The following is a 21,159-nucleotide window of genomic DNA, read 5'->3' as shown; positions in this document are numbered from 1 at the left end:
ATATCACGTGTTGAATGCGTGCTTTTCGATCGATAAAAGGAGATGTGTGCACCATTTTGTTGGAAGTTTTAAACAAGAGAAAGAAGTCGGCTCGCTATTCTGCGTTAAGAGAAAAGACATTAAAAATCCCTAGTTTAAACAAGAGAAACCAGCGGTTTGGTTTCTTTTCCTTCAATCGAGATTGGTCAAGGAAAACGACACTGAATTAGTCAGAAAAGACTGTTTAAAAAAATCAGAGTTGTAAACGAAATTACAACAATCTCTTCACCAAGGAAGAAAGAACTATTTTAAGGCCTAGAATTGGTCTTGTAAAAAAAAAAAAGAACACTAACTCCAGTGAGGCGTTAGAATTCACAAGTTCAAAGAAACCAAAAAATCTTCTATAAAAATACATTACACCACAGAAGATTTGGATTATTTTCTTGAATTACAAAACCAAGACGTTTGAAATTTTCTCGAAATGAGAACATTTAAGTTAATGGCGCAAGGGAGGTAATTTACATACATCCTCTTTTAAAAAGGTTAAGTGTTAACGTGTTTTATTTAAGTTCTTTGACACGCAGTAAGTCCTGACTACACCTATATTCTTACCCCTACTGTCCCTTACAATATTGTTAATAGCGTTCTTTGAGAACTGCCAGAGGGACTAATTCGGCAGGCACTGTTATTGGTAAACATAAAACTGACTATACCTTTCTTTCCCTATTTACCTTTCCATTTATTTAAAAAAAAAAAAAAAAAAAAAATTTTATTGTGGTATTCTTTCGTTTTTTTACCTTGTCGTGCAATGGGATAACCTTCATTGGATATCATGATAAAATTCCCATTAATAGAAGAGTAATTGTCTAGTATCTTATCTATATATATAAAAGCGAAAATGTGTATATGTATGTTCGCTTTTTGTGTATGTCCAAGAAAGGCTTTTTTCGAGAAGCGGTCAGTCAGCTCACAACTTATTAAGACTTTTTATATCACATAAATCATAATATCTATGAGTTAACAACGGAGGTCGCCTGTCTATTTAATTTGCTCAACTTTGAAAAGATAAATATTCAACATTTTTCGCTCGCCGCATGTGGATTGCGCTTTCTCGTATAATAAAAGCGACACTAATTTTGGTGGTATTTTTCCGGTCGCGATTGCCGGAAATGTCCGCTTTGATCAATGCGGAAATATTTTACTTATACCAGACAATTGCTATTCAATTTGGACAATCCCCTTTTTATGGGGAGCTGGTCCCCCCCCCCCAACATCTTGGGAAAATAAAAATAAAAAAAGCGTTCCTGCAGTAAATAAAATATTACCCCGCAGTCAAAGTTGACCTCATTAAGTCATTGAAACGTGCACCTGCCAATTCTAAGTAATTAAATAAATTCAAACGCGTTTCCGTTAGTATTTCGTGGTGGCCCAGTGGTTAACGTGGTACGTTTTTTTTTCACACTTTAATTTCCAACTTTGCCTCAAGGGTTCGAGTTCGATCCTCATACTTACCTACCAAAACTTTTATTTTATCCCCCTCCCCCCAGTTTTGATTTACCCAAAAACCCAAAACCACACACTTCCAAACACCCGGATAACGCCGGATACCCCCTACTAGTCATATATGAATTTTGAATTTTTTTTTTTTTTTTTTTTTCCAAAATTCTAATCCGTTTTTATGAATCAAACAAAATAAACACTTTTTCCAAAATATACTTAATTTTTTTTTCATGAACTTCAATCATTTTCAGGAGATTTTGTAAAAGAGGTGGTCTATATGTTCTGTAGTCATCAAATTATTCTATCAGGAATTACCTCCCGTTTGGAGGTGCAATCTATATGTAATTGTCACAATCAGTTGTCTTCTATATATATATATATATATAAAAGCGAAAATGTGTGTGTGTGTATGTTCGCTTTTTGTGTATGTCCGCGAAGCGATCGGTCGGCTCACTCCTTAAAAACGTTTTATATCACGTCTAAATGATAATATCTAAGAGTTACGAACAGAGGTCGCGTGTGTATTTAATTTGCCCGACTATTACCAGCTCGCCGCTTCAAAAAGCGAATGATCTGGCTTGCAGCGCAAAACTAGGTCAGACAACGCCACTTTCTCGTACCTGTTTATTTTGCTTCATAAACATTCACTTAACACCCTTATCAGTTCCTTTCCCTCGTGGCTGAGATGGTTAGGTGTCTGGATTTTTTTCCCTTTCGTTTCCACCTTCGCGTCAAGGCTTCAGGGTTCAATCCTACCTTCCTACTAAAACTTTTTTATTTTTATTTTTACATTTCCAAACACCCGGGCAACGCTGGGTACCCCTCCGCTAGTTTATTAGTAAATTCAACACATATACTAGCAGAAAAATCCAACCGGAAGGAACATTATTTTTTTAATGATAAAAATAAACAAAATGAAATCACCAACCTTTTCAAAATAGAACTTATTTTTAGTTGTGCAAGTAGAATTTCTTAATAGATATATCAGCCTATAAAATTTAGAATAAAATCAAAGTGAAATAAATAGTTATAATTATTGTGACTTAACGGGTCATAAGTACAGTGTATATATTATATAATTTTAAAACAATTGGAAATCGAAATTGCGAAAATTGTTCAAAATGCTGTAAAGTTATTTAAAATAAATTTTAACACCAGACAGAAATGTAATAAAAAAAAAACAAAACAAAAAAAAAACAATTTCATTTAAAATTTCAATGAAAACTAATGTTTAATGCATTATGTGCTGAATGCATTAATTACAAAAGAATTAACAACGGCAAAAAGAAAAAGCATTGTTTTTTGGTCAATAATTGTGTGGGCTTGATTTTTAAATTTCTTTTTGTTTCGTGAATGGTCAAAACGTCATACTGTTTGCACGCCATTGTTAATAAGGATGTCAAATTCAAATCAATGATTAAATTCTTCAACAGAAGTTGCTACCTGGATACAAGACCCATCTTCATAATGCCAGAACATCAATCCCAGAATTTAGAATTTTGTTTTTTTATCTAAGGAAAACCAAACTAATCCAGATGCATGCACATCATAAGTTTTGTCCTTCAAGGCGGTAGCATCATATCATCTCACCCCTCTCCTAAAACAGAGCAGAGACACCAAGGTTTCTTGTTCAAGGAGATATACATTTTTTTTAATAAGGGAAGAGGGGGGTAGAAAGAAGGCATTTTGATCTGGCAGTCAAACAGTGCTCAATTCTGTCAGCACTGTTGCTGCTTTCAGTCATTAAGCTAGTTTCGCCCGTTCCTTACTTAGCCGAGAACTGTAAACTCTGGAAACCAAATTCCAAGAATCCATGTATCTGTCCATGCACATTGCTATACATTTCTGAAATTAAAAAAAAATGTTCAAATTAATTTTATTTCTTATATCATCATAAAAAAAAAAAATTCTATTTTAATTTAAATCAAATTATCAGTGTAGATTTTTTTTTTTTTTAGTGAATTTGGGGGGGGAATGCTAAATTCATTTTATGCACAAAAAAATTTAATTTTTTAAATTCACAATTTTACGACATATTTGAAATCTTAAAAATGCAATATTTTGAAAACCACTTGGAGTCACAAGTTCAAATTTTTCTGCATCATTTAATATGGAATTACTGTCTTCCTCAACATCATCTGCCAGATTCAAAACTTGTCCAATAAATAGGACAGTGCATTGTGTCAAATTTAAAAAGCTGCCCAGTACACATTAGCCCCGGGGACTGAAGGGGTTAAATAGCTGTTTAGTGCCTTAGATTTTAAACCTGAATAAAGATGTGGCACAATAAGTAATTATATTAGATTACTATTATTTTTATAATTAATTAGTTGCCCCCCTCCCCCAATACAATATAGTTATCTTCTTGAGAAATATTAATTCTTTAATAAAAATAATTTTCTACCTCGATAATCAAATATATAAATATCAGTAGGACTTCCGGCGCTTCTACACTATTAGGACAAAATTTCAGAAATCGTAAAACTGAATTTCACATGAAAACAATGGTAGTACGTATTCCTGATATTTTAAAGATGATTATATGCAAAAATTATCAAAATCGATAAGGTCGAAAATTATTTATTAAAGAAAATATAAAATAGAATTTGATGAAAACGATCATAAGACACAGGAGAGTAAATTTCTGTTTTGATTTAAAGATGGTTGAAATTTTTCACCTGCTAACATGATTAAAGTTGTTTTTTTTTAATAATTCATTAATATTCAATTTCGACTGCATAATGTGGAAGCTATCATTGCAATTTATTAAATCGACAAAAAAAAAAAAAAAAAAAAAAAAAAAAAAAATCAGTAGAAACTATTGCTTTTTTTATCTGAAAACTCCATTTATTGACTACAAAATTTTGTCCTTTTAAAATGTTATGATTTATACATTTTTTTCTTTTTTACATTTTTGAAAAATGATTTAAAACAAAAATTCAAAAGAAAATAAAAAAATGTCTTACCTGCTCTGAATTATCTAATGAAGATCCTGGCCTTGTTATACACTTTTTGAAACATTTTTCAGACATCCTCTGAAAACCAAAGAAACCAAATGTAAGTAAAACAAATATTCACATTTAAATAACAGAATAGGCTTTGTTTTACTGTAACAAGATCATGTGTATATTTGCTGATACAACGCTCTGTAACATACACGAGGGAAATCTAAGACAATGGTAGAATCGTTAGAAAATGACCAGACCGTAATGGAATGGGGGACCGCAAATGGACGGTGGCATTTTATGCTAGTGAGACCAGACGCTCCTTTAGCAATTACAAAACGCCTCTCCAACCACCGATATCCATGACAGATAACACCCTACCGAGAATTCTTCCTTCAAAATCCTCTGCCTAACATTCACAGGCAATATGAACTGGACCAAGTACATTGAGGACATTACAAAAGCTTCTGCAAAGAAAGTCGGTTCCTATCGAGCTAGAAGACTACTCACACCCGAGAGTATCCTGTATCTCTACAAAGCCACCATTCGCTCACACATGGAGTATTGTTGCCACATCTGGGCTGGTGCATCTACCACTAACCTCTCCCTCTTGGATAGGGTCCAAAAAAGAATTTTCAATCTGACAGGTCCAACTTTGTTCCATCACCGCAATGTTGCATCTGTGCCTGTTTTGCAAATACTTTAATGGAATGTGCTCTGATGAACTCGTTGCACTTATGCCCCCTTGACGTATATATCCCCAACAAACCCATTTAGCAACAAAAAGTCCTCAAATGCCAGAAAGCTTTCTACTCTAATAGTTTCTTCTCTCGAATAGCTAGACTTTGGAATCCCCTACCTGCTACCTGCTTCCCTGACTGTACTGATATGGAGAAGCTTAAATGTAACATAAACCAACATCTTGTTAATTTTTCCTAGGCATGGTCCCAAATAGTAGCCCCTTATGTCCAAGTGGCGATATGCCTTGTTAGGGGGGTGAACGCAAGCAAAAAAAAAAAAAAAAAAAAAAAAGGGAACAGGCGATTTTTAACTAAAGTTAACGCCTTATACCCCTAACATCACGAGTGCATTTGAGAAGCGAGTAAAATAAAATTTTTTTTTTTTTTTTTTTTTTACATAGGTATCACCACTTATCAAGGCCAAGAGGCCACTCGAAGATAAGGGTTAAAGAGTGTACAGTAGAAATTGGACAATATAATAATCGTTAGTAATGGAAATTCAGTAAATTATACTACTATTATTTATGGAACGGCTCATCAAGAACTTGTTTACGTTAGACTTAAAGACAACCATATTGTAGTCAGACGGAAAGCAGGAAAACGGAAGACAATTACACAGGCGTGAAGTTCTAAGAAAGAAGCTTTGTTCATGGAATCTACATTTAGGTTTAGGCACAGATAAAGAGTGGGGGGGAATTATTGAGGTTTTCAGATAGACGAGTGTTTCTTGTGAAAGTTTGGCAAGGGGGGACCATAGACTGAAGCTCAGTCGAACACTTTCCATGAAAATAACGATACAGCAGAGACAAACTTGCAACATCTCTTCTGTGAGATAGAGGTTGCAGGAAAGAGAAAAGGATATCTCCTATGAGGCTACGAAGTCTATTTTGAACTCTATCAAGGCAGGACAAGTCTTTTCTAGCAGCTCCTGCCCAGATGTGGCAACAGTATTCCATCCTTGGACGTACATGGCTCTTATATAGATAGAGAATTGCATCAGCAGTGAGATATCTACTGGATCGATAGAAGGATCCCACCATTTTTCCAGTGGCCTTGGCAACAGATTTGATGTACCTATTCCATTTAAGATCAGGAGTAAAGGTCAAGCCCACAAGCTTGTCAAAACATGAGGTCTCCTCAAGACGAGAGCCATTCATTTCAACTGATGTGTTAGATGAGTAAGGACATTTTTGCTTTACAGTTTTAAGTTTAAAATTTAAAGTGTCAAAGGGAATGATGTTTGAAAATAAAAATTCAGTCTCGTTTAACCTCTTGAGTTTGGATTTCAAATAGAACAGATGTGCTTTAGAAATCTTTTCCTTACACCACCCACCCACGATTGACAGCGGGAGAAGAAAACTAATACTGTGCAATCATCTCGAGCCAAGATTCCCATCATATTTTGCCTGTTGACTCCCACTATATAAGAAATTCAATTTAAACTCTAAATTAGAATTTGCAATTTATTATTCGACACTTAACATTTTTCCTTATTCTATGGAGTTTCAGATAATGGTACTTATCCTCTGAGGAAAGTTAGCAAAATTAAGATCATAGGCAAGCCATAATTTTGCTGGTTAACCCACAAATTGAAAACTACAAATTATGAGAGAAGTCATATTTGTATAAAAGTTTGGAATAGTGCAGAAATTTATAGCTTAAAAGGATATTGCAAATGAAATGAAGTCTTGGCTCGATGAAGAAAAAAAATTGAAAAATATGGTACAATCAAAAGAAAATGCTGATTGGTTAGATGTAGAGATACAGATGTAATTGTAATAATAATCCGAGTGCTTGATCGGTGAACATGTGCAAATTACAAATGTCAAAATGGCATCTTAAAACTATGGTAAAATATTTTTCCATGAGAAAAGATTCTTTATGAAAAAGTTATTGGCCTTGTAACGAGAGATAAGAGTCCCGATCGCTTTGAATATATTTCTAGATTCGTAAAAACTAATAATGAATGGATTTTGTTATATTCATAACAAAGAAATAGCAACGATCAAGTGCCATACATGCTGTGATCATACATTTAGCAACTTGACTAAAATACATATTCTTTTAATACTATTACTAGCCTGGGTGGCCGGTGTTGCCCGGTTGTTTGGAGGTGCAAAAAAAAAAAAAAAAAAAAAAAAAAAAAAGTGGTAGTAGGCAGGTAGGCTTGAACCCGTACCGTGGGGAAGGTGAAAAAAAAAAAAACATGACGTCTTTGCTGTTGCATCGATCGCCAAACTGGAAGTGACGATGGTTTAAATTAAGGCTAGTCAATCAAAAAGAGGGGATGACTTTCGAAAATATCGGCGAAAAAAGTGACCCGTCCTTGTAGAAAAGTGCCTAGTTGAGGGTGGAGGAATCTATGTTTTTAGCCAATTATTTGATATTTGTCGTCCGAAGGGTCGAGCTTCAAAACGATACCGATCTCATGAAAATGCGTTGCCTCTTTCAAAAGTTTCAGGCAGACATACAAACATACATACACACATACATTTAAACAGACAGGTGAGATTTATAAAATAGATGAATTTTTTTTTTTTTTCGAAGAGAAGAATGAAGCTAAGGGCATATAACTCAAGTTCATAATTTTGTAGCAAAGAACCAGGAAACATTTTTTGACCAAGAAAACGTAATGAAATGACAACTCAAACAAATATCACAATTAAACCAGACAACCACCCAAACAAAAGAGTTGTCCATCTAATTGGTTCAATTTTATCAACTAAGCTCCAGCCCCATTGCTGCAATGTTGCATCATCGTGCCTGTTTTACATTTTAATGGAATGTGTTCTGATGAACTTATTTCACTTGTACCCCCCCCTCGACGTACATATCCCCGACAAACCCGCTTAGAAATAAGATCTCAGTGGCTTTAGTGCAAAGAAAGAAAAAAAGGGACACATTTCGGTCGACACCGATTTGACCGTCACACACACACATTGGCTCTGTAACAAATATTGCAACAAGAAAATGTTTTAAACCAAACTTTGGATTGCTTGTTTTTAATAATAATAAAAATGACTTATTATATTCAAGACATTCTTTTATGGCTCTCACACCTCCATCTTATCTATATATTCATTGGTTTTGGAATCAGTTCGAATTATTCCCCTTGATGCTGATGCTACCAACATAAGTAGTCCTTTTTTTTTTCACCACACACTCCCAATGAAAAAAAAAAAGACAAAGACAAAGCTAAATGAAACCTTAAGGCACAAAAATATCAAGAACCACTGGTACAATATATCTTATTAGCTGTAGTCCACTAGTCCAGATATAAGCTATGCTGGAAAAAAACTGGGTCTACCCCAACATTTTTTTTTTCAGGATGCACATTCCGGGCAAAACCATTTTTGTCTGCTTGGAGGTTCAGAGTGAATGCAAACATATTGGAAATGGAATCATTTGTCACATGAATCATAGTTGATCATATTCCAATTTTGCTGTGGAGAGTTGCATAAGGGGCACAACCAGACCTGCTCCTCAGCAATAGGGGTAAGCCCCAAAACTCCTCCACTTCCACCGCAACAGAAGGGCCATCAAGAGTCCGAGAAGGTTCCAAAGGATACAGATGTTTCGGAGGAATGTACCTCCTCAACACATCTTTCTGAACATGTGCTGCTCTAACAACAACATCATTGCCCGGGATCAGTTCCTAAGACCCAAAATGGTCTAGTTTCAAGGAGCTCTTGATTAGAACCATATCATCCATTTGGAGGTAATTTCTTGTCCAGAATTGGGACCGATGAGAATTTTTCTTCCTATCTCCAGAAAGTATTCCTTATAACATAATTCATGGAACTATCAAACACTGGTCCTTAAATTCCAAGGTCTAGATTAGCTTCTTTCTTCTAAGTGGTACTGAAGTAGTCCAATCAGCACTATTCAGTCGTAACAATAGCCCGGAGCTTTGGTTGGGCTTAAGAAATAGATTAAGGGTAATCGCAGTAATATTTTTATCAGCTGATACTTAGTAAGAGGCCGGTTGTTGATTGAATGTCAGACAACACTGGTAAAGTAATCTAGTTTGCTGCTAAAAATATTATAGATGCAGTTCAATACATCGCTCCCATACCAAGGAGAGAACAGGGAGATGGTTTTGAGTTCTAATCTACAAGGACTATACGCTTTTTGATAATCCTTAAGAGAGAGAGAGAGAGACAACTGAAAAGTTTTCCACTTCCTATAAATGTTTTTGCATTATTGCTTTGGACAGTTTTGGGACACCATATTGGTTAGTGAAGCAAACCTGGGCTTGAAAGAAAGCACACTCATATCTGGAACTATCTCAATACGTATTGCTCTGATGTTCAGGCATGTGAATAGTAGCAAGGGCAGTTTAGTATCTCGTTACTCACCAAAAAATAACCAGTGAAATCGATCCTAGTGTTGATAATGGACCCCGAAATTGGTACGGGGTGATAGCAGGAACATTCAGTGTTAGCAGTTTTGGATTATAATGCTTACATCTGGAACAAGTAGCCAGAACCATATTCCCAGCCTGCTTTCCTTGCGAGACCCAGTAACTACTCTGCCTCAACTCTGCTAGAGTTGACCCAGTTCCAAGGTAGCATCAAGTTTCATGGCAAAAATCCAAATAATGAGTCTGGTCATAGGACAATGCTTCCCCATCAGAATAGGATTTTTAACCTCATAATTCATGTCAAAATTGATGAATCCTTCCTTTAAATCAAATCAAACCGTCAGCGTCCAAGATGCAAATCACAAACTGGCACAGGTTTTCAGATCGACTTCTTGCTATTGCAGTGTCCTCATTTGGTAGATCGCTGTCTTATAGTCCCATTGTTGATTCAGTAAAGTCAGCAAAGGGGAGAACAATGATTGTTTATTATGAAACAATTCGCTGGAGTGCGGGCCAGTCACTGACTCAAGCAAGGCAGATCCTGTTCCAACCATTGACAGATTTCTTCACACAGCTAGGGACGACGATAATTCCAGAATTTGAACTTAGATCAAAATCTCCTTAGGGTTAACTCTTGTTATTAAATCAACCAGGTGTGTGTAGTGTCCACGTAAATGTTTTTGCTAGCCATAGAAGCCAGGATAACACCACCTGGATGTCAGTGGCCACACAAGTTTGGTGGAACAAATCCGTCACAATTGTCAAGGATTGTGGGGAGATACTTAAAAGGAAAACGGCCATTAATTCCAAAAAAAGCAAAGTCTTGTCTCTCACTAGTGCAACCTTAGCCTTTGCGAACAATAAGGAAGACCAACCATTCTGCACGATGTATGCAGCAAACCCATATGCCTCCTTGAAAGTCTTGCAAAAAAAAAAGTACATATCCCCTGGTAGCTCTGTCACAAAGGCCCTTCAGAAAAAAAAAAGTGTGCCGCCGAAGTAGCTCCAAACTTTACAACAAATGCCTTAATGAATTTTGCTTTTCTGCCTGCTGGAAAACTGCTTCTCTGGTACCAGTATTCAAGAATTCTGGCGAAAGAACTGACCCAGTAAATTATCGCCCCATTAGCCTCCTCCCACTTTTCGACAAAATATTTGAGACCATAATTAACCAAGCTCTAGTCCATCACCTTACAGATGCTAAACTTCTGACTGACCAACAATATAGCCCGTTCCACAGCAGACATCCTAACTGTAATCTCAGAACGTATATACTAGTCACTGGACAAAGCGGGGGAGGGTAGAGCAGTAGCTCTAGATATATCTAAGACTTTTGACAGGGTATGGCATGAGGGTATCCTTAAGAAAATCAGATCATACGGCATCACTGGAAGAATACATAACATAATTAGATCCTTCTTAGAGAAGAGAAAAATCCAGGTTGTCCTCGATGGTCGTACATCTAAACAATGTGATATAAATGCGGGAGTGCCTCAAGGGTCTATCCTTGGACCTCTGTTAGTCCTAATATTTATAAATGACCTCCCTGACAAAATTGTCTGTGAGATGGGTATGTATACTGACGACACCACGCTCTATAACAGACAAGACAGGAAAACAAATGAACACATATCTAAAGAAATGGCAGAAACACTAGAGGTAGACCTCCGATCCGTATTGGAATGAGGACAAAAATGGATGGTCACATTCAATGCTGCCAAGACTAAACTTGTTTCCTTCAATAATTACAAGAAACCTTTCCTACCGCCAATAGCAATGGCCAAACACTCTTTATCTGAAAGTACATCTTTTAAACTCCTTGGCCTAACGTTCACAGGAAACATGAGTTGGAACAATTACATTGAGAACATTGCCAGAACCGCTGCGAAGAAGGTGGGTTCTCTCTACCATGCTAGAAAGCTATTAACGCCTGAAAGTATCCTATATCTCTATAAGGCCACCATTTGCCCATGTATGGAGTATTGTTGTCATATTTGGGCTGGTGCATCTGCCACTAGTCTCTCACTCCTAGACAAGGTTCAAAAGAGTCGCCAACCTGATAGGTCCTGAACTGTCAGCTAAACTTCAGCCTCTGTCCCATCGATGAAATGTTGTATCCCTCTGCCTGTTCTACAAGTACTTTAACGGTGAATGCTCTGATGAACTGCAAGCACTTGTGCCTCCTCAACGTAAATACCCCTGACAAACCTGACAAGCAGCTAAATCCCACCCCTTCACAGTAGAGATCCCTAGTTATGTTGCATAGGAGTGTTATTTTTAGAACATATTAAATATGTGCATATGTTATATACTGGTGTTATTATTAAGATGACATATTCTGTATTGCTGTTCGTTTTAGGAGAGTCTTAGTGAGAGAGATTAGTCTTAGGAGTGTTCATGTGTTGAGTGTTCATATGTCTTAAGATGTTCATGTTGTAAGAGATGGAGACAGTACATATAAAAAGAGAAAGACTTCTGTATATATATAATAGACTGTACATGTTACTACAATAGCCAATGGCATGTAATACATAATGAAAGGAGATTTGATATATAGATAGATAGATAGACCGAGGGTTTAACATTTACGTTGACAGTTGTACATTTTTATAAACACAAAGTTCATATTAATATTTGTGAATATCTTGATAGATAGACCGAGAGATAGTGCGTTTGACATTTACGTTTTGACACTTGTGTATATAATATAAACACGTTACCTTTCTCGTTGTAATGATGAACACAGAAGACGCAGATACAAACCCACATGATGACACGTTTATTTCTTCTTCGACCGGTCGGACATGATTTTGTATTTCAGGGATTCAAAGTAGTTACATGCTTATCTCTAAACCCCTCCTCGCTTCCAGAGGGTGCCGAGAATCGGTCTGAACCTCTCTGCTCCTCTGATGTGACTGATCTAACTCTCCCTAACTAACTTCGAACTCTTTCCTATATTGAGAACTCGTCCCGTTATCGCATGATTAAACATGTGCTCATAAAGCACGCTGGATGAGATGCGTCACATTGTCAAACTTGACATGACCTTAGTTCAGTAACCTATTTTTACAAAATATGTTTACAATTTCAATTGACGATCAAATTCCTTATTTTAATTTTCACAGAAACAAATTTCATTATTACATTCCTTTTCCATATACAGATATGTAAGCTAAACAATTGCAATTCCTTATTTCAATAACATTCTGTATTTATTTTAACTTATGATTGGAATTTACAATTCCAAATCTAGCTTTGCAAGTTCGAATCCTTGACTATCCTATTTCATATTTACATTTAACTAATTCCCTATTTTTTTTTTTTTTTACTTACATGAAAAGGGGACAGCCCTTTTATCATGTAACAGATGCAAGAGAGCCTTCTACTCCAGTAGTTTCTTCCCCAGAACAGCTAGACTTTGGAATTCCCTTCCGGGTCCCTGCTTCCCCGACTGTACTGACATGCAGAAGTTCAAGTGTAACGTGAACCGACATCTTGCTGCCCAAATTCCTACACAGTACCCCTGATGCTTATGTCCCTGATAGTAGCCCCATACAACGAAGTGGCAATGTGCCTTGTTTGGGGAGAAAATGTAATAAAAAAAAAAAATAAATAAAAAATAGAAATGCCGCTCAATCCTGAGAGTTCCCCATTCAAAATTGTAGGCTGGAGGATTGTCCATTCCAAACCATTCTTCCACATGGATCTGATAAGCATACATAACTGGCAGATAGATAAGGGATCAAAAATCTTAGCCGCCTCTGAAAGAACGCCTCTTTTTGTTGACATGCTGTGATTATACTTTATGTGGGACACATACAACTTTTCTGAATGCAGAGAGTATCAGTACCCCAGCACCCTCTCCCATTCCTCATCATGGACACTCAGGGTACCATCTTTCTCCATTCTGATGTAGACTGCTTGATAGTTGGAGTTGCACGATTGGATGGCAAAGCCCACTGCCTGCAAGCATTCTCTAACAAGGGAATATAACTTGTTTTCACTTGGATCTGCCATACAGATGCCACAAGGTTGTCCACATAAAAGTGGTCATCCATCATTTTGTGGCAAGCGTCCTGCAGATATTTGGCCATGTGCAGTTTCAAGATGCACCTTAATACAAATGGGCTAGAGTTAAACCCAACCCAGCATTGTATACTGAAAACAGTGCAATAAAACTTCCCTCAGAAAGAAGCAAAACCAGTTACTATCCACCTCTAGCTTAAGCCGAATCATCAGGAATGCTCAGCAGATGCCCGCTATCAGCACGTAATTGTTGGCTCTAAATGCCAATTAATTTTAAAATGTCTCCAGTTAGATTAACCCCAGAATATGCATTTTCATTCAGTGACAAGCCACTTCCTGTCTTCAAACTACAGTCAAAGACAGGTTTGATTTTAGTCATTTCAGTGGGATTCGACTTAAAAATTGGACAATATGGCATCCACACATATCGATCAAACTCCTAAGGGGAGGCAAAAATTTCTTCAATTATACAATCCTTGTGATCTTGATGGAAAACCTTTTAATATTCACAATACATACATTTCTTTTAGTCAAGTGTTCCACCACCCGGTTCAAAATATGCAAAGAAGTCACATGGTTAGAAAGGACCATAGCTATTGTGATACCAGGGAAGCTCCATGTAATAACTGTCGTCCCATAGTTCTACAGTTTCATTAAAGTGCTTCATCTGTTCCTGATCGTAATCGGAAAATGCATCTTGGGTTGGGTAGCCCTAGAGACTCAAAGGAAAACATCTGTTCTAAGCCTCTTTGTACAGCACTGCCAAGAAATAAAGGTATGTCAATTGGGCTTCCAGAATGAAAGAAATGGGAGGCATTGACCTGAGGAGCATGTTCCACCACGGAATTAAATGGCAGGTGAGTAACCTCATAAGGGATCACATCTTCTGGAAAAAGGAGTCCACTGCTCCTAACAAGACCAACCCAAACCAAAAGGGCCCAACCCTGGAAACAGGGATTAGCTTTAATGAGTTCAAATGTTGAATCAAATCTAATCCAATTATGCTCTTAATTGGTATCAAGTCCAATCCAGTCTCAAACCGACCAGCCAAAGAACAGTTTGCATCTCTAAAAGCATGCAACAAAACTTCAAGTTGGACCATCAAACTGACAAATCCATACCATTGGCCACCAAGATAGATGTTAGTCTTTCGCGAACCCAAGCCAATCCCTAGGACTACCTCTGAATCCACGATGACACTCACTAAGAAAGGTTGACAGTTTAAGCTGAAAATTGATGCCAATAGTCTCAATCGAACACGAGCCTCTTAGTACATCAGTAACCAAGTATGAACGTTCACTACCAATGTCTAATAGGTAATTAATTGACAGTCCTCATTCCATAAGAGAAGGTAACTAATAAGATTTGAGGCAAAATGCGTAAATAACAGTCAAAGTAGAATTGTTCGCATCCACATGAAAGGAAGTGGTAACTGCAGTTTTACAATCGTGGACATGAGCACGGCAGAGATACTGCCCTTAATTTCCAATCTCTTGATTACTTCACCAGCGAATCCTTATATTAAGACAACAGCAGTACCCGCCTATAAATTAAGGCTATTATCTCCCTCTTTTATTCTTAAGGAAATTTTCTGAAGAGAATCCTCACCATAAGACGAGCTCCACCTAAATTTTCCACAGAAAAGTCGCAGGAGAAAGTTTCTTAGTTCCTCCAACAGCAACGACATCTGGACATAATCGAGGATATCCTGAAATATTTAGTCAATGATTTCGTCAAAGTCCAAATACTCTTTAATATAGACATAACGCGATGATAATTAGTATTTGTACAATTTAGATTGTTTATTAGTTTCAAGGCTCTGTCCGAGAGGGAACACTTAAGTTCAACATCCCGATGTCATTGGCCATGCCGACTACAGTTCTCAAACCTAGTTAAAAAGTTCCTGAAACTCATACGGTCAACCACCATTTCCTGTCTATTAAAGGTAGGAGCTGTGCTTTTGTGACGTTCAGTAGGACAATCCAAACAAGGAATTAATGGGGCAGCAATTCCTTTGCAAGATGTCGAAAAAAAATTTTCAGACAGAAGGGAGATTACTCAAGTGGTTGTTTAAGCTTCTGGGGGGAGGGGGATGGGTGCATAGGAATGCCCCCCCCCCACGGGGTCAAGCAACAAAATACGGTAAGGAAGTGGAAACAAAGAGCAACTAGTAACAAGGGTTGTGCTGTCTGTTCCACAAAGTTATGATAATGATTCAATAGAAGGAAACTAGAACTGAGGGTTCCAGTAACCTCTTGCCAGGGTATATTTAAATGCTCCCCACCAGAGCATTGTGTGACACAAGGTCGGAAGGTGGGATACAGGCAAGCTCCCCTAAAAGAAGGAGCACTCTTGCCTCGGAAAAAAATTGCCTGAGCATCCTGGTCGGCATTCCCCGGTCGAGATACCTCAGGCGACAAAAACCTTGCCCCACCCGAACGCCGGGTGGCATGGTCTGGGAGGGTGAACCTTCTGGGTGATACCCAGGTGGCGTACCTCAGTCTGACAGTTGGGCTGAGTGTGAAGAACGGATCCTTGATGAGTACTTTCTACCCAGTCTCAGAGCCGCCGAAGCAGCAATGAGACTTATCCCCACAGATAATGGGGGTAAACTACAATATACTTTGACTGATCCAAGGCAGTCTTTTATAACAAAAAACATGCCTCCAACACCTCCTCCTAGTCTTCTATATGTTTGTCGTTTTTGCAATCAGTTCGGATTATTCCCCCTGGTGCTGAAGCCACCTACGTAAGTAATCCCCCCCCCCCTCCTACACAACTTAAGATATATCAGTGTTTACATTTTAACAGAAGTTTGCGTAAAAAAAAAAAAAAAAAAGAAAAGAAAAAAGAAAAAGGTACTTTGTACATCCAGTCCATTCGGTAAAACTCTCCGACCTCCGTTAATAACGCAAGAATTGATATTTTCTTTGGTGTTTATTAAAACAACTGTACGAAAAAAGTTATTGGTGCTAGCGACTGCCAAAAGTCACCACAGAATTACCCCACCCTATATGTAACACGATGTAACTTCATTATAAATTAATATTATCAGTATAACTTTTGTACCATTTAAAAGAAGGGCAAAATAAACAAGTAATAACTTAAAAAAAATTTTTTCATCGAACGAAAATAATGAAATTCCGAGACGAAAATCATGTTTACATAATTGGCGCTTTAAAATAACGGGTATTATTATACAAACACCGTGACAGCGTTAGGGTTAGGATTAGGGTTAGGGTTAGGGTTTAGGGTTAGGTTTAGGGTTAATTCGCTGTCACGGTGTTTGTATAGTTTTACCAAATAACGTTCCCATGTAGTAGACATTCCGAACGTGAAAACATACCCGTATTTAATAAATCTAGCAAAAATCAACTAATGGTCAGATTTTCGTGAAATTTTCGATACTTATCCATTTTAGAATGAAATTACATATAAAATGTAGTTTTCGTAAAATGTAGGAGGGGAAATATTTTAGTGCGTGCCCCCCCCCCCATATTTATTTTTCAAAATTCGAAAAAAATATTTAAATCTATCGAAATTTGTATTTATTATGAAACATAAGAGTTCAAATAAGTAAAAAATATTTTTTTTTAAATTTAAATACACTTATTGAACAAAAATTGGCAGGATTGCAGTTTACAGGGAAATCAAGGGACACAACTCCTGTCAAACTAAAAAGGACGCAAACAGAATCACCGGGGGGCACCTGTTTCAATTTTTCTTTTTCTTGTTAATTTAAATGAACTGTTTGAATAAGTTATTTTTTTAACAAAGGAAGAACATAGAACTTTATAAAACAGTTATAAATTATTTTAAGAAAGAATTATTTTAATAACATAGAATTATTTGAAGAACATAGAATTTTATTAAACAGTTAATTTTTAAAACGAAAAACAGTTATGAATTATTTTAAGAAAGAATTATTTGAAGAACATAGAATTATTTTAAGAACATAGAACTTTATTAAACAGTTAATTTTTAAAACGAATACTGTTCGCGGATGCATCTGATGATTCGTGGAAAACATTCACCCTTCTCTCTTTTTCGCCATAAAAATTCCATCAGATGCAAGCCGAACATATTTTGTCGATTCCCGAACTTTCGTATATGTTTTTTGGCGTGTGACCATAGTCCTTCAATAGTCTGTGTGTGCACTGAAGGGTCCAACGGATCAACGAAGTTGTCTTCGTGGACGACAGTGTCGTGCTCATAAATTCCTTGAGCGAGTCGATCAAGTCCTTGGTAAGCCGCCCAACCGTCAGAAATAATTCTTGTTCCTGGCAGGCACCATGAATTTATGATTGGAAACAAGGTATCTCGATCCCTATTTTCCACTATTGCGAAATTGCACAAATTCGAGCCTCTTTCCACTGCGCCAAAAAGCCAAACGCCCTTCCTCACACGTCCCCTATTATACTTTCGTCGGAAAAAATATGACTCATCCACCTCCACTTCTTTAGGTGTCGAATGTTCGTCTCTCCCACCTAACATGATGGGATGGTCTAGCATGTGCTGTTCACAGACTTCTCTTATGAATGACATCCAATCTACGATTGTATGGTTACTCACACTTGCTTCCTGTTTAATTTTAATCTGCGGCATCTCCATGCTCCAACTGAGCAAAATAACTAAAATCTGCTTTATTGTCAGATGACTTCTCTGTAAGAAGGAACCCATCCTTGGCAAACCACCCTTCTTACAGACAGGACACTTCCACGCAAAACCATCCCCTTTGGCTCCGTTTTTATAGAGAATTCGATCTCTCTCACACGAGCTGCAGAAACTCCTATTCGGTATGAGTCCCAATGAGGCCGCTGTTTGTAACTGTACCTCATTATTTGGTGGCAGCAAATTATACAAATGCTCATAGGTCCACTTCTGCTCTTCCACTTCAGTCGTAGACATAACGTGGTCAACGATAGTAGTTCTCATTTTGGCAAAAAAAATAAAAACGTAAAGAATAAAAGTATAATAAAAGATTGTAAAAACAAAAAATTAAAGAAGAATATAATTTAGAAGTAAAACGAATAAAAAAACAAAGGAATTAGAAAGGAATGAACTATTCAAAAGAAATCTTAAAACTTGTTATATTATTCCACGTGTAGTAGGTTCGGTTAAAATTCGTAATTTAAAAATTGAAACAGGTGGCCCCGGTGATTCTGTTTGCGTCCTTTTTAGTTTGGCAGGAGTTGCGTCCCTTGATTTCCCTGTAAACTGCAATCCTACCCAAAAATTTACCTTGAAGTTGCAATTAAAAAATTGATATAAACTTATGTTTTTTTTTTTTAAATAGCGTTTTTTCAAATTAATATATACTATAATCAGTTGTATTGCCAAGAAAAAGAAACTTCGTAAACATTTTTAAAAGATTAAAACGTTAAAAATTCCATTATTTCAAAATGTTCCGTTACAACAGATTTTTAATTGTTTAATTTTTTTTAAATATTAATTTTTAATATAAACATGACTCTTGTGAGCTATTTTATCGCCAAATTAAAACCAATTTGAAAACATTATTGCACAATATTAAGCATTCTGTAGCGCCCCCCCTTCATATTTTGTTTGTCTCTTTTTACCGAACAAAAAAAAGGTAACCAAAAGAACATTCAGTAAAACCGTATTTCATGCGGTCCAATCTTCACAATCGTTTGGCAGTCCCTATAGTGTACTTACTATTTTTTAAATCGTATTTCCAAGTTTAATTAAAGTTTTATTCAATTGTAAGGTTAAAGTACATAATAGGTACAAAACACCCTCCCCATGTTAAGAATAGCCTTTTAAATAACATTATTTCAGCAGTCAATATACTGCACTACTGCAGTTACTTACTGCACTAGTAACAAGTTATTTGAGAGTAATAGCGAAAATCATAAAATGTCTTTCTGAATAAACACCCCCAACCTCCCCATGTTAAGAACGGCTTTCGAAATAAACACCCTTTGCAGGTTGGACAATGTGCACTGCAGTACTGAGTACTGCATTGACTGTCTTCGGGTGACCCCCCCCCCCTCCACTGCACTTTCGCCGAAAAAGAAAATAATAATGGAAATACAAAAGGGAGTAATATTAATCATTTTTTGTTTTCTAATAACTAAAACGGCAACTTTCTAAATGAAACATTTTGTCATGAAAAAGAAAATATTTTCTATATTATCATCTAGTCTAGCGTCAATATCAAAAATAAATAAATAAAATAAAGAGCTGTGCCTGTTTAAGACTGACTTAAGCAGTGGATATATTAAAATAAATATATTGAAATAAATCGGCGACTTTAATCGACAGGAAATTAAAAAAAAAAAAAAAAAGAAGCAGAGTAAAGGTAAATAGGCTATACACATTCATAAAAGAAAAAACGGGTCTCACATTATCAAGGACAGAAGGTCAATAAAAGGAGACATTTATAATAGTCATACAAAAACAATAACCAATTCCACGTTTGCTTTGTAATGGACAAGCATATATTAGATAATCATTTTATTTCGGAGAGAAAAAAAAAATACTGATTAATAAAAGAATAACAACTAAAACACATTTTGTTGCCCTTTCCATGTATTGGCATTTTCTTTACCTGTAGGATTTCCTGGGCATTCGCTAACGCAACTTGCTGTTTAACTGAGTCCATCAGTTGTTCCCGCTGTGCCGGGTCAATGGATGGTGACGATGAAGACGATGATCCAAAATCCATGATTACTAAAAAAAATAAATGAAAACACGCGCACAAGAAATGTAAAGTTAAGTGTAATTAATAGACGTCCGGTAAGAAGGTTGAAAGTTTCAAGTCAATTTGCACGTGGGTATAAAGAGTTTCGCATGAAATAAAACTCTGATGTTTGATTGGATAAAAAAAAAAAAAAAAAAAAAATTACTGCAGAAAACCGGAACTTATAGCCATGCTAGTCTTGCAACAAGAGATGACGGAAATATATTCTTTCAGTTTTTTTTTTATAGAAGCAGTTCCAACTTGTTTAATTGACTTCGTAAAATAAATAAATAATAATAATAATAATAATATTAATAAAAATAGCAATAAATTAGTTCCCTCTAAGTTATTTGTCAGAGACAGAGCATACGTTTTTTTGTTCTAATTTTCAACGTAACGCATGCGCAAGACTACACTTTAGCAGACGGAATTATTGAATTTACTGAATTGTATTTTACACTTGGTGATTTTCTTTGCTGTTTTCTCCGCCCTCGTTATTTTTAAAATCTTACTTACACCGTGGCCTTCGTTATAAAGATGGCCGGTCAGCTGAAAAAATGACGTCATCGCCGAGGTCCCAACAAGCAAGATATGTGGAACTCTTGACTGTCAATAATGAACAGTAATTTTTACAGACAGCGTTACAAAACTTCAAAATTAGATTAAAATAAAGAAATAAAGAAAGAACACGATGATTTATACTGAAACTCATCTAATATTAATAATAAAAAAATAATTAAAAAAAACACAAGTTGTTTGTTTAAGTATTATAAGCAATTGAATATTTCGTAGTATTATAGATTTTAAAGATTAGAATGCGTTCTTTAATTACTTATAAATTACATTTTAAAAAAATGAAGGAACACGATTTGATTTGTAGTAAACTTGAAGTTTATTTGATAT

General features: G+C 36.2%; 1 protein-coding gene across 1 annotated transcript; it reads right to left on the bottom strand.

Moving 5' to 3' along the window:
• Positions 1 to 2,674: 2,674 nt before the first annotated feature.
• Positions 2,675 to 20,519, bottom strand: LOC145291277 (mitochondrial import inner membrane translocase subunit Tim13-B-like). The gene is made up of 3 exons (XM_080136915.1): positions 20,125 to 20,519; positions 4,446 to 4,514; positions 2,675 to 3,324 (listed from the first exon to the last, which is right to left on the bottom strand). Exons 1-3 carry the CDS (start codon positions 20,239 to 20,241, stop codon positions 3,223 to 3,225), a joined length of 288 nt encoding a protein of 95 aa, XP_079993041.1. The 5' UTR covers positions 20,242 to 20,519; the 3' UTR covers positions 2,675 to 3,222.
• Between the last annotated feature and the right edge of the window lie 640 nt (positions 20,520 to 21,159).

This window comes from Euprymna scolopes, chromosome 12 (genome assembly GCF_053919585.1).
Source record: "Euprymna scolopes isolate OS-2025 chromosome 12, ASM5391958v1, whole genome shotgun sequence".
Lineage (NCBI taxonomy): Eukaryota > Metazoa > Mollusca > Cephalopoda > Sepiida > Sepiolidae > Euprymna > Euprymna scolopes.
This window is presented reverse-complemented; position numbering and strand designations above follow the sequence as displayed.